The following is a 12,798-nucleotide window of genomic DNA, read 5'->3' on the forward strand; positions in this document are numbered from 1 at the left end:
GGTCTTGGATAGATTAAGTAGGATGGGATTAACCATTAAACCCAGTAAGTGTCAAGTGGGTATAGCAGAGGTCACTTACTTAGGACACAGAGTGGTAAGTGTTAACATTAGGGCAGAAATGGTCAAGGTGGAAGCTATTCAAGCATGGCCAGTCCCTGTTACTAATAAACAAGTGACAGCATTTCTAGGGACAGCAGGATGCCTTACTGACCTAACTAGGAAGAATAAACTGGAAAATGTAGTGTGGACCACAGATTGTGAACAGACATTCCAAAAACTAAGAGATTGTGTTAGCCAACCCAGATTACAATAAAAGATTTATTGTACAGGTAGATGCTTTAAATTATGGGGTGTGGGCTGTGCTCAGCCAAGTTTCCGAAGAAGAAGAAGAGAATCCAGTAGTTTATCTGAGCTGTAGATTCCAACCTGGAGAAGAGTGTTACGCAGCTGTGGAGAAATAGGGTTTGGCCATAGTGAGGGTATTGCAAAAGATGCAGAGCTATCTTTATGGGAGAAATTGGGAAAGCTATTTATTGGACCAATAGTTAGTTTTTGGAGATGTGCTTTGAGGAAAGAGGTACATGGACCCACCTTTTCTAGAGTTCATGAAATTAGATAGACTTATAGAAAAACTAGGAATGACTTTAGGAAAATTGAAGCCAAGTATAGTGAGATTGAATAAAATAATTTTTTAATTGATATTGGCACTAAGAAAAATGAGACAAGATTGATTAAACATCTTGTAAGTATTAGAAGATTGAAAACAAGAAGGTGGTGCACAAGCCAAAAGTTTAGGATGTCAAAAAGGGGAAATTAAAGCTCCAATAAAATAACAATCATTTTTATTGCATTGCAGTAAAGATATGACCTTGTAACTATTTCAGATGATAATATGGACACTGTAGACATGTGTAATTCCCAGTTCTGGTTTGTTGCCAATGTTGGTAATAAAAGAGGACAATTAATAACTAAATGGACAATGTGAGTCAGTCACTTGGAGAATAACAAAAGTGCACCATGCATAAAGATTGCACTTTGTGTTGTATGGTATTAAAGCAGATGGATATTGAAGGGCATATTAGCTGCTTAACAAAATAAAACAAAAAGACTATTGCTACTAATATCAGTGCCATTCCTCTCAACCTGTCAGAGCAAGAAATTTGGACAAACCATCAATAATGGGGGGCAAAGACCCAAAAATAGGGACACTTTTTAAATATTGCACTTATAAACTTAGAAAATTGATAGAATAACAGATTTTGCATTAGTTTGAATTTTCTGAAGGGTATGAAGTCTGACACTCAAATGACTGTCATTAATTTCTGACTTTAACCCTCAATGTTCTGCCAGAAAACCACAAGTTTATGAGAAATGGACTAAAAATATAAGGCAAAAATCTGGACATTCTGCAAAAATCTCTACAGTTGAGATGTATGTTCAGTACTACTACTAATATTAATACTATCAGTAATGCTGCTAAAACTAGTAGCACTACTACTGCTAATACTTCTTCTACTACTGCTATTATGACTTCTGGTATTGACACCAGCACTACAACTAATACTGATACTAACACTTTAAAATGAGGTTGATGCTGCTATATGATATGATGTGGTATGATATGAACATACTTCTTTTAAACCCCCCAACTGTTTGCTAAGTTAACTGCCTCTGGAAAGGAATGAATCTACAATAGTCACTTGCAGCATTAAGTCACCAACCAAAGTGTCATCTGATCTACCTTTTGAAGATCTTTACTTTAGTGGTGGTGATACAGTAAGTACAAGGCTTCCTTTGAAGGATTTTTATCATAATTATACTGATATGAGCTTTTGTCCCTGGGCCTCTGTTGAAAATGAGTTTCTGATCTAGTTGGACTTTTCTGGTTACCAAATGTCAATAAATAAGTATATATATATATATATATATATATATATATATATATATATATATATATCCCTCAATAATTATCCAGAGAGGAGTTCTGCAAAGCTGGAGAGGATACCAAGGCATATTTTAGGCATGTTCTCCACTTAGTAGGGTGTAGAATACATCTATACATCTTAGGAATAGGCTTCTTAGAAACAGCTGATGAAGGGGACAATCTTGTCAGTGATGTGGAAACCAGAGACACTTAAAGTTTAAGCAAAACAGAAGTGTCTGTTTGTTCTTGTTTTTACCATACATTCACCCATAGCAACTCTCTAATTGATTCTATAGGTCATTACAGAAAGGATTCCAGTAGGTTGCCTACTGAAGTCAGTACAGTGCTTTGGGAATGTGTCATTCTGCTGACACCACTTCCTCTGAGTCCTGTTTCAGTGCAAATATTTGCTGAATCACTTTCAGCAATGGTGGTGAATTCCCTTTTCTCCACTATTCTGTGACTGTGGAGTAAGTATATTTAAGTTCGGGGTTTGGGGGGCTTATCACTATCAACCTGAATCCAATTGTTTTTTTAGAGTGGCCAGAAAAAGAAGAGCTCTTGAAGAACTGGCTATTACAGTGAATACTGGTACCAAATATTCTATCTTGAGGTTTACTAGAAATGATAGTCTGTGTACTTTAAACAAGCAGTCACCACAGATCCTGATAAGAGCTATTTTTCATAGGAGCAGTCTAGTCTGAAAATGTTATGCTATAAATTGCTATTATTTTTTTTTCTAAAAACACATTTTAATTATGTTTTACTATTTTCTTGATAGTATACAAATCTACCTTTGTATTTAAAAAAAAATAGAAATAAGGTACTATTCACATCACTACAACTGTTCCCATCAATATACCTAACTGATCTTTAAAACAATATATTTTCTGCAAAATATTATTTTTTCTGCATGAGTCTATCAAGTAAATTCTAGAATTTCACTCAGTGTTTATTTTTCATTCATTCATGCATTCTTGCTTGACTGAGACAACTACATGAGTACTAGATTCCTTTTAGCACCTCACTCAATCTAACATGTCTGGACCAGCCCAGGAAGTAGAAACCAGCATTTTTTAATGTCTTTCTGACTATACTGCAGTCCTTCCCTTTGGATATATAACATGTGTTCTGTAAATGTTTTCAGCACAATTCATAACCAGCATACATCTGTCCCTGGAGGCTTTACTAACACTTGTACTCCTAAGAAGAAATTCAGGGGACAGGGATATCATATTTAATTGCTGTGTGAGGGAGATTAGTTTGGAGAACACACTTACACTAAGAGCTAAGCAAACGAAAGACAAGGATATTTGACAGGAAGTCATTGCTGTATTACTGAAATAATTTTGCATATGTTTATTATTTTATTTTGAATTTTTGTATAAGATTTTGCTACCAACTGTTAATACTCTACAAATGATCAATATGAGATGCTGTTAATACTGCTTTTGGTAAAATACCTGTAAATAAAATGTGTTTACCCCCCAAAAATAAATAAATAAAAAAACATGCATGCACATAAATCATGCTTGTATACACACACACACACACACACACACACACACACACACACACACACACACGCAAACGCACACACACACGCACACACATACACACACATATGCACATACGCACTCACACACGCATATGCAGAAACATACACTTCCCCTATAGAAAGCATGCATTTACAGTTTTTCTGTGAGCTTCCGATATATTCATATCTGTCATTAAGCTGCTGATACCATGTTGTCATGCCCACAAAATATATCAACACAATTTTAAGCTTACTCATTGTGCATTTAGATCTAAGATATTCCAATGAAAATGATAGTTTCTGCACTAAAAATCATCAAATCATCATTTCCCTGGCCAACACAGAGGCAGAGATTTGGCCCATTTTGAATTACAGACGTAATGGATAAAGAGTCAAGAAATCATGGTTACAGCCTTTATTGTTGCTGGGTTCAAAATCTAAAACGTTCCCTTCCAGACAGATATGTTGTCTCTGGCCTGTTCCTAAAGTCAGAAACCATTACATATTTCCTCCCATGTGATCTGAAGCAGCATAGCACATAGAACGATTTCCAAACTTGAGATAAATCCATCTGAGTCAAGTCCAGGTGAAATGTTGGAGTCCAGAGTTTCTCTTGTTATGAAAAGTTTCCACCCAGTGTTAGGGAGGATGTTGGTTATACTGAAGGTATGTAATCATCTGTTGAGGAACAGCAGTACAAGTACTGCTGAGTTGATTTGTTATGTTATAAATTATTCAAATGCTAGTGTCTTCAAAATGTAAGGTACTGCAATCGAAATGGAATTGTCCTTGTCATGGAAAAATAAGAGAAATGACATGACAGAATATGATGGAGTATAGAAAAGTGTTTCATAAATTCCAGAAATGGTACTGCTTGAATATGTAGCTGCTGGTGCCAAAGTAAGTTTAATTCTACGAACATGTAATATGTGTATATTGCTGAGCTGCACAAAGACAAATGAGAAAAGGGTTCCTTAATGAAATGTCAACACTCATACTGCTGAGTGTTGACAAACCAAAAAAGAATAAAAAACATAGGGAATGCATTAGAAAAGTGAATGCCGATCATCACTCTTCTTTAACCTTCTTTTCTGCAGGGGAGCAAGCCTCCTGCACACCCGTGAACATATAAATATCTATATCTATATCTATGTATGTATCATATCTATTCTCAAATGGACAAACTTAGACATTTGCTAACTATTTCAGTTAGTTGAGTGATTTGGTTTTCAATTAGTCTTTATATATTAATGGCAAAAAACCTTATACTTCAGAGATTACAAGTATGTTCAAGATAATACTAATAAATATTACATTAACATTTGAGTGTTTTCATTTATTTCATGGTTACAGATTGAACTTCTTCAGAAATGTGACTCAGGTTGTGAGAATACAGAGTTTTTTAGAACAATAATTGGGTGTGTGAAGATAGGGATTGCTTGCATGACTTCCTTCCATTTAGTGAGCATCTTATATAAATTATATAAAAAAAAAAACTATCATACCTTACAAGACCAGCACAAACAGAATCCTAAACATTTCTGGAGCTCAATCAGCAGACTACTATCCCTAGGATCATAACAACAATCCCTGTCCAAATCCAGAAAAAAACCTTACTGAAATAGCCACACTTTTCAACACATATTTCATAAATGTCATAGCTGATCTCACCACTGGCTTCCCCTCAAAATCATCCCAATTTCTCTGACCCTCCATCTACAAATACCTGCACCCCCAACCCACACAAATTCTCACTATCACCTATCCCTACAGCCACAGTAAAGAAGCTACTTCAAAACTGAAACCATGCAATAATGCCGCTGAAAACTTACCCCCAGAATTCCTTCAAAAAGCCGCTAAATCCATTGCCTACCCAGTCAGTATCCTTCTTAATAGGTCCATTCAAGAGTCTTATGTCACCACCATTTGGAAAAAAAAGCATTAATCCTCCCACTGCACAAAGGCAGAAACAATAATGACATTTCTAACTTTAAACCCATTACCATTCTGTCCCCTATCTCTAAGGTTCTAGAGAAATGTATTCACAGCCAACTCCTTACCTATATAGGAGGCAAGAACCTACTGTCAGCAACCCAACATGGTTTTAGACCCAGGCATAGCACCAATACAGCTCTTATATCCTTCTGTGACTCTGTCAATTGGTCTCATGAAGCCAGGAATCTCATCTCCTCTCTATTTCTTGACCTTTCTAAAGCCTTTGATACTATCTCTTACCCTCTCCTTCTCAGAAAACTACCCAACTTAGGATTCTCTACCACAACTCTTCACTGGTTCCCTAACTACCTCACTGATAGGCAACAAGCCACCAAATGGCAACACTCTTTTTCTCCTTTTCTCAGTACCACTACTGGTGTTCCCCAAGGATCCATCTTAGGGCCTATACTTTTCAGCATCTTTATCAATGGCTTTCACTCCTATCCCACTAAAAGCTCAGTCATCGTCTATCATCTGCACTGCCAACTGTCCACCCAAACTCCTGAAACTTACCTAATCTGCCCTCAGCTCCACAGAAATATAGATAGCTAACAACCACCTTGCCCTAAACCCTAAGAATACTAAGCTTATGCTATTCACCCCTAAGAGGTCCTTTACTATAAACAAAGACTCTTTCTGTATTCTCTCCCAAAATAATACTACCATTGAGATTGTCACACATACTGCACTCCTAGGTGTCACCTTAGATGAACACTTAACTTTTGACATGCATATTCTCAACAACATTAAAAAAGCACACTAGAATCTAGGAATGCATTACCATCGCAAAACATTCCTCAACTACTCCTCAAAACTATCCCTTGCCTCCTCCTTCCTGCTACTGTCCCTTCCCTATGGTGCTCCTCTCTTCATACACATACAGGCCAGACTCAAATCCAAACTAGACTCATGCTGTAACAAAATTGTCAAGTTTGTCACAAATGGAAAACACCTATCCTACCACTGTATCTCTCTTCGACTACTAAACTGGCTAGAACCTCCTAATAATCTTACATATATTCAGCTAACAACTGCCCATAAACTAATATTCAATCCATCCAGCTGCCCTGCACTTACATCTGTATTTACAGTTTACCACCCTAATAGACCGCTGTGCTCTGAAAATCAAACACTCTTGCTAATAGAAAAACCTAACCTCGGTCGGTTGCTACACTCCTTTTCCACAGCTAGCCTTTAGAACTCACTCCCACCTTCACTTAGATCCACTGCTAATACTTCTTTCTTTAAAATATCTTTGAGATAACATTGTTCCTCCCAATAGCTATGCTCATGTGCTAGCTGCTCACAAACTATAACCTGACTATTTCTCTCCTACTCCTACCCCCACCTTTCCTACCTTCTTCGTATATGCCCTTCAAAAACCTCCATCTTTCCTGGTTACAAACTAATTTCTGTACCTTGAAAACATCTACTGTCTCCTGACGGATTTATGTACTGCCACTTTGCCTTCTAACTCGGTGGAAAACTGCATTCTGTTCAAAACTTTGTTAAACTTTGTCTGCTGTTTAAAACTTGTGTTGTAGCTACTTAGTTTGTTATTCAAATGTATGTATTATATTTCATTGTGGAAGCTTTCTTCCCGAGCCACCACTGAAAATGGGTACTTTTGGCCCAGTGGACTTTCCTGGTAAACAAATGCAAATACATAAATAATAAATAAATAATATGAAGGTCCCATGTGAAAGCTAGGGAATGCTTGCATTACTTCCTCAATTTTAGTCTGCACCTTTTATTAAGGTTCCCATTAGGACCTATGTGCATGTCTGCTTTAAGCTTAATTTGACACCGCAGTTATTTTACCTCTAGCATATATATATATATATATATACATATATATATATATATATATATATATATAGATGTTTTCTTTATTTGAGACTGAGTGTTTTCTTGTTCTTTTATTATTTATTGTTAAATATATTTAAACCCATCATTGTGGCTGATATCTGTGAGACATATTTAAGTTCCGGGAGTACTTGCATATTTATTTGGTAACACTGTGGGCCACTCCTAATAGCCTTGCTCTTGGTCAAACTACCATTTAGATTAATAGTAACATTACACAGTAAGATTGGCACCATTTGTTAAGGGCCTTAAAGTAGATGATAAGGAGTGGCTGGTTACAGTCAAAACTACCGTATAGCCTCAGCAAAAGGGGACATAGCTAGTGAACCTGTGCCAGCCTTTCCCAGGTGTGTGTGTGTGTGTGTGTGTGTGTGTGTGTGTGTGTGTGTGTGTGTGTGTGTATAAATCAAATCTCAAAGAGTGTCTGTGTCAGTTACATGGGCAGAGACACAAAGCACTGGTTGGACAAAGACGGTGCTGGATGTCTTGTTTTGGCCACTCAGCTGAGATATCAACTCTATAGCTGTGCGAGTGGGGAGTCTTATTGGGCATCTGGAGAAAGAGGGAGAAGCCAGCCCCAGGCACACTGTGATCTTTGTGTGCTCTTAAGGGAAATTGCACTTTACCGTGTGTGTACTTGTCCCCGGCATCCCCATCTCAGTAAGTGTATCTGAAAATTGTTATGGTATAAATTGCTATTAATTTTTTTTTTCTAAAAACACATTTTAATTCTGTTTTACTATTTTCTTGATGGTATACAAATCTACCTTCGTATTTAAAAAAAATGGAAATAAGGTGCTATTCACATCACTACAACTGTTCCCATCAGTATACCTAACAGATCTTTAAAACAATATATTTTCTGTAAAATGTTAGTTATTTTTTTCTGCATGAGTCTATCAAGTAAATTCTAGAATTTCACTCAGTGTTTATTTTTCATTCATTCATGCATTCTTGCTTGACTGAGACAACTACATGAGTACTAGATTCCTTTTAGCACCTCACTCAATCTAACATGTCTGGACCAGCCCAGGAAGTAGAAACCAGCATTTTTTAATGTCTTTCTGACTATACTGCAGTCTTTCCCTTTGGATATATAACATGTATTCTGTAAATGTTTTCAGCACAATTCATAACCAGCATACATATGTGCAAAAAGCAGAAACCTGATCAACGCGCGTGTAGTTCAAAATGACGGTTGCTGTTAAACAGGTTTATCAAGTCCACAATTCAAAAAAGTTTTCGGCAGCCGTAGCATACATATGTCCCTGGAGGCTTTACTAACACTTGTACTCCTAAGAAGAAATTCAGGGGACAGGGATATCATATTTAATTGCTGTGTGAGGGAGATTAGTTTGGAAAACACACTTACTGTAAGAGCTAAGCAACCAAAGTCACGGATATTTGACAGGAAGACATTGCTGTATTAAAGAAATAATTTTGCATATGTTTTTTGTTTTATTTTGAATTTTTGTATAAGATATTGCTACCAACTGTTAATACTCTACAAATGATTAATTTGAAATGCTGTCAATACTGCTTTTGGTAAAATACCGGTAAATAAAATGTGTTTACCCCTAAAAAATAAATAAATAAATAAAATATGCATGCACATAAAACATGCTTGTATATATATATATATATATATATATATATATATATATATATATATACACACACACACACACACACACACACACACACACACACACACACACGCATGCACGCACACACGCACACACATGCACACATATGCACACATGCACTCACACGCATATGCAGAAACATACACTTCCCCTATAGAAAGCATGCATTGACAGTTTTTCTGTGAGCTTCCGATATATTCATATCTGTCATTAAGCTGCTGATACCATGTTGTCATGCCCACAAAATATATCAACACAATTTTAAGCTTACTCATTGTGCATTTAGATCTAAGATATTCCAGTGAAAATTATAGTTTCTGCACTAAAAATCATCAAATCATCATTTCCCTGGCCAACACAGAGGCAGAGATTTGGCCCATTTTGAATTACAGACGTAATGGATAACGAGTCAAGAAATCATGGTTACAACCTTTATTTTTGTTTTGTTCAAAATCTAAAACGTTCCCTTCCAGACAGATATGTTGTCTCTGGCCTGTTCCTAAAGTCAGAAACCATTACATATTTCCTCCCATGTGATCTGAAGCAGCATAGCACATAGGACGATTTCTATACTTGAGATAAATCCAATTGAGTCAAGTCCAGGTGAAATGTTGGAGTCCAGAGTTCCTCATGTTATGAAAAGTTTCCAACCAGTGTTAAGGAGGATGTTGGTTGTACTTAATGTATCTCTAATTATCTGCTGAAGAACAGCAGCTCAAGTACTGCTGAGTTGATTTGTTATTTTATAATTTATTCAAATGCTAGTCTCTTCAAAATGTGTGGTACTGCAATCAAAATGGAATTGTCCTTCTCACAGAAAAATAAGAGAAATGACATGACAGAATATGATGGAGTATAGAAAAGTGTTTCATAAATTCCAAAAATGGTACTGCTTGAATATGTAGCTCCTGGTGCCAAAGTAAGTTTAATTCTAGGAACATGTAATATGTGTATACTGCTGAGCCTGCACAAAGACAAATGAGCAAAGGGTTCCTTAATGAAATGTCAGCACTCATACTGCTGAGTGCTGACAAACCAAAAAAGAATAAAAAACACAGGGAATGCATTAGAAGAGTGAATGCCGAGCATCACTCTTCTTTAAACTTCTTTTCTGCAGGGGAACAAGCCTCCTGCACACCCGTGAACATATAAATATTTATATCTATGAATTTATCATATCTATTCTCAAATGGACAAACTTAGAAATTTGCTAACCATTTCAGTTAGTTGAGTGATTTGGTTTTCAATTAGTCTTTATATATTAATGGCAAAAAAGCCTTATGCTTCAGAGATTACAAGCATGTTCAAGATAATACTAATAAATATTACATAAACATTTGAGTGTTTTCATTTATTTCATGGTTACAAATTGAACTTCTTCAGAAATGTGACTCAGGTTGTGAGAATACAGAGTTTTTTAGAGCAATAATTAGGTGTGTGAAGCTAGGGATTGCTTAAATGACTTCCTTCCATTTAGTGAGCATCTTATATAAATTATATAAAAAAAACACTATCATACCTTACAAGACCAGCACAAACAGAATCCTAAACATTTCTGGAGCTCAATCAACAGACTACTTTCCCTAGGATCATAACAACAATCCCTGTCCAAATCCAGAAAAAACCTTACTGAAATAGCCACACTTTTCAACACATATTTCATAAATGTCATAGCTGATCTCACCACTGGCTTCCCCTCAAAATCATCCCAATTTCTCTGACCCTCCATCTACAAATACCTCCACCCCCAACCCACACAAATTCTCACTATCACCTATCCCTACAGCCACAGTAAAGAAGCTACTTCTAAAATTGAAACCATGAAATAATGCCGCTGAAAACTTACCCCCAGAATTCCTTCAAAAAGCCGCTAAATCCATTGCCTACCCAGTCAGTATCCTTCATAATAGGTGCATTCAAGAGTCTTATGTCACCACCATTTGGGAAAAAATGCATTAATCCTCCCACTGCACAAAGGCAGAAACAATAATGACATTTCTAACTTTAAACCCATTACCATTCTGTCCCCTATCTCTAAGGTTCTAGAGAAATGTATTCACAGCCCAACTCTTTACCTATATAGGAGGCAAGAACCTACTGTCAGCAACTCATCATGGTGTTAGACCGGGGCATAGCACCAATACAGCTCTTATATCCTTCTGTGACTCTGTCAATTGGTCTCATGAAGCCAGGAATCTCATCTCCTCTCTATTTCTTGACCTTTCTAAAGCCTTTGATGCTATCTCTTACCCTCTCCTTCTCAGAAAACTACCCAACTTAGGATTCTCTACAACAACTCTTCACTGGTTCCCTAACTACCTCACTGATAGGCAACAAGCCACCAAATGGCAACACTCTTTTTATCCTTTTCTCAGTACCACTACTGGTGTTCCCCAAGGATCCATCTTAGGGCCTATACTTTTCAGCATTTTTATCAATGGCTTCCACTCCTCTCTCACTAAAAGCTCAGTCATCCACTATCATCTGCACTGCCAACTGTCCACCCAAACTCCTGAAACTTACCTAATCTGCCCTCAGCTCCACAGAAATATAGATAGCTAACAACCACCATGCCCTAAACCCTAAGAATACTAAGCTTATGCAATTCACCCCTAAGAGGTCCTTTACTATAAACAAAGACTCTTTCTGTATTCTCTCCCAAGATAATACTACCATCAAGACTGTTACATATACTAAACTCCTAGGTGTCACCTTAGATGAACACTTAACTTTTGACATGCATATTCACAACAACATTAAAAAAGCACACCAGAATCTAGGAATGCATTACCATCGCAAAACATTCCTCAACTACTCCTCAAAACTATCCCTCGACTCCTCCTTCCTGCTACTGTCCCTTCCCTATGGTGCTCCTCTCTTCATACACATACAGGCCAGACTCCAATCCAAACTAGACTCATGCTGTAACAAAATTGTCAAGTTTGACACAAACGGAAAACACCTATCCCTCCACTGTATCTCTCTTCGACTACTAAACTGGCTAGAACCTCCTAATAATCTTACATATATTCAGCTAACAACTGCCCATAAACTAATATTCAAACCATCCAGCTGCCCTGCACTTACATCTGTATTTACACTTTACCACCCTAATAGACCGCTGTGCTCTGAAAATCAAACACTCTTGCTAATAGAAAAACCTAACCTCCCCGGTGGTCGGTTGCTACACTCCTTTTCCACAGCTAGACTTTGGAACTCACTCCCACCTTCACTTAGATCCACTGCTAATACTTCTTTCTTTAAAATATCTTTGAGATAACATTGTTCCTCCCAATGGCAATGCTCATGTGTTAGCTCCTCACAACCTATAACCTGACTATTTCTCTCCTACTACTACCCCCACCTTTCCTACCTTCTTCATATATGCCCTTCAAAAACCTCCATCTTTCCTGGTTGCAAACTAATTTCTGTACCTTGAAAACATCTACTGTCTCCTGACGGATTTACGTACTGCCACTTTGCCTTCTAACTCGGTGGAAAACTGTGCATTCTGATCAAAACTTTGTTAAAACTTTGTATGCTGTTTAAAACTTGTGTTGTAGCTACTTAGTTTGTTATTCAAATGTATGTATTATATTTCATTGTGGAACTTTTCTCCCTGGGCCTCCACTGAAAATGGGTTCTTTTGGCCCAGTGGACTTTCCCAGTAAACAAACGCAAATAATAAATAAATAATATAAAGGTCCCATGTGAAGCTAGGGATTGCTTGCTTCACTTCCTCAATTTTAGTCTGCACCTTATATTAACGTTCCCATTAAGACCTAGGTGCATGTCTCCTTTAAGCTTAATTTGCCACTGCAGTTCTCTTA

General features: G+C 37.0%; 1 protein-coding gene across 1 annotated transcript in view; it reads right to left on the bottom strand.

Moving 5' to 3' along the window:
* Nucleotides 1-4,192: 4,192 nt before the first annotated feature.
* The window catches only part of LOC122816291 (testis-specific serine/threonine-protein kinase 4-like), a 73,390-nt gene continuing 64,784 nt past the window's right edge, over nucleotides 4,193-12,798 (bottom strand). Inside the window, exon 4 of the mRNA XM_044089026.1 lies at nucleotides 4,193-4,405. Coding sequence (XP_043944961.1) covers nucleotides 4,193-4,405 — 213 coding nt within the window. The remainder of the gene's footprint in view (nucleotides 4,406-12,798) is intronic.

The sequence above is a fragment of the Protopterus annectens genome, chromosome 12.part0 (assembly GCF_019279795.1).
Source record: "Protopterus annectens isolate FY-2018-M chromosome 12.part0, PAN1.0, whole genome shotgun sequence".
NCBI lineage: Eukaryota > Metazoa > Chordata > Ceratodontiformes > Protopteridae > Protopterus > Protopterus annectens.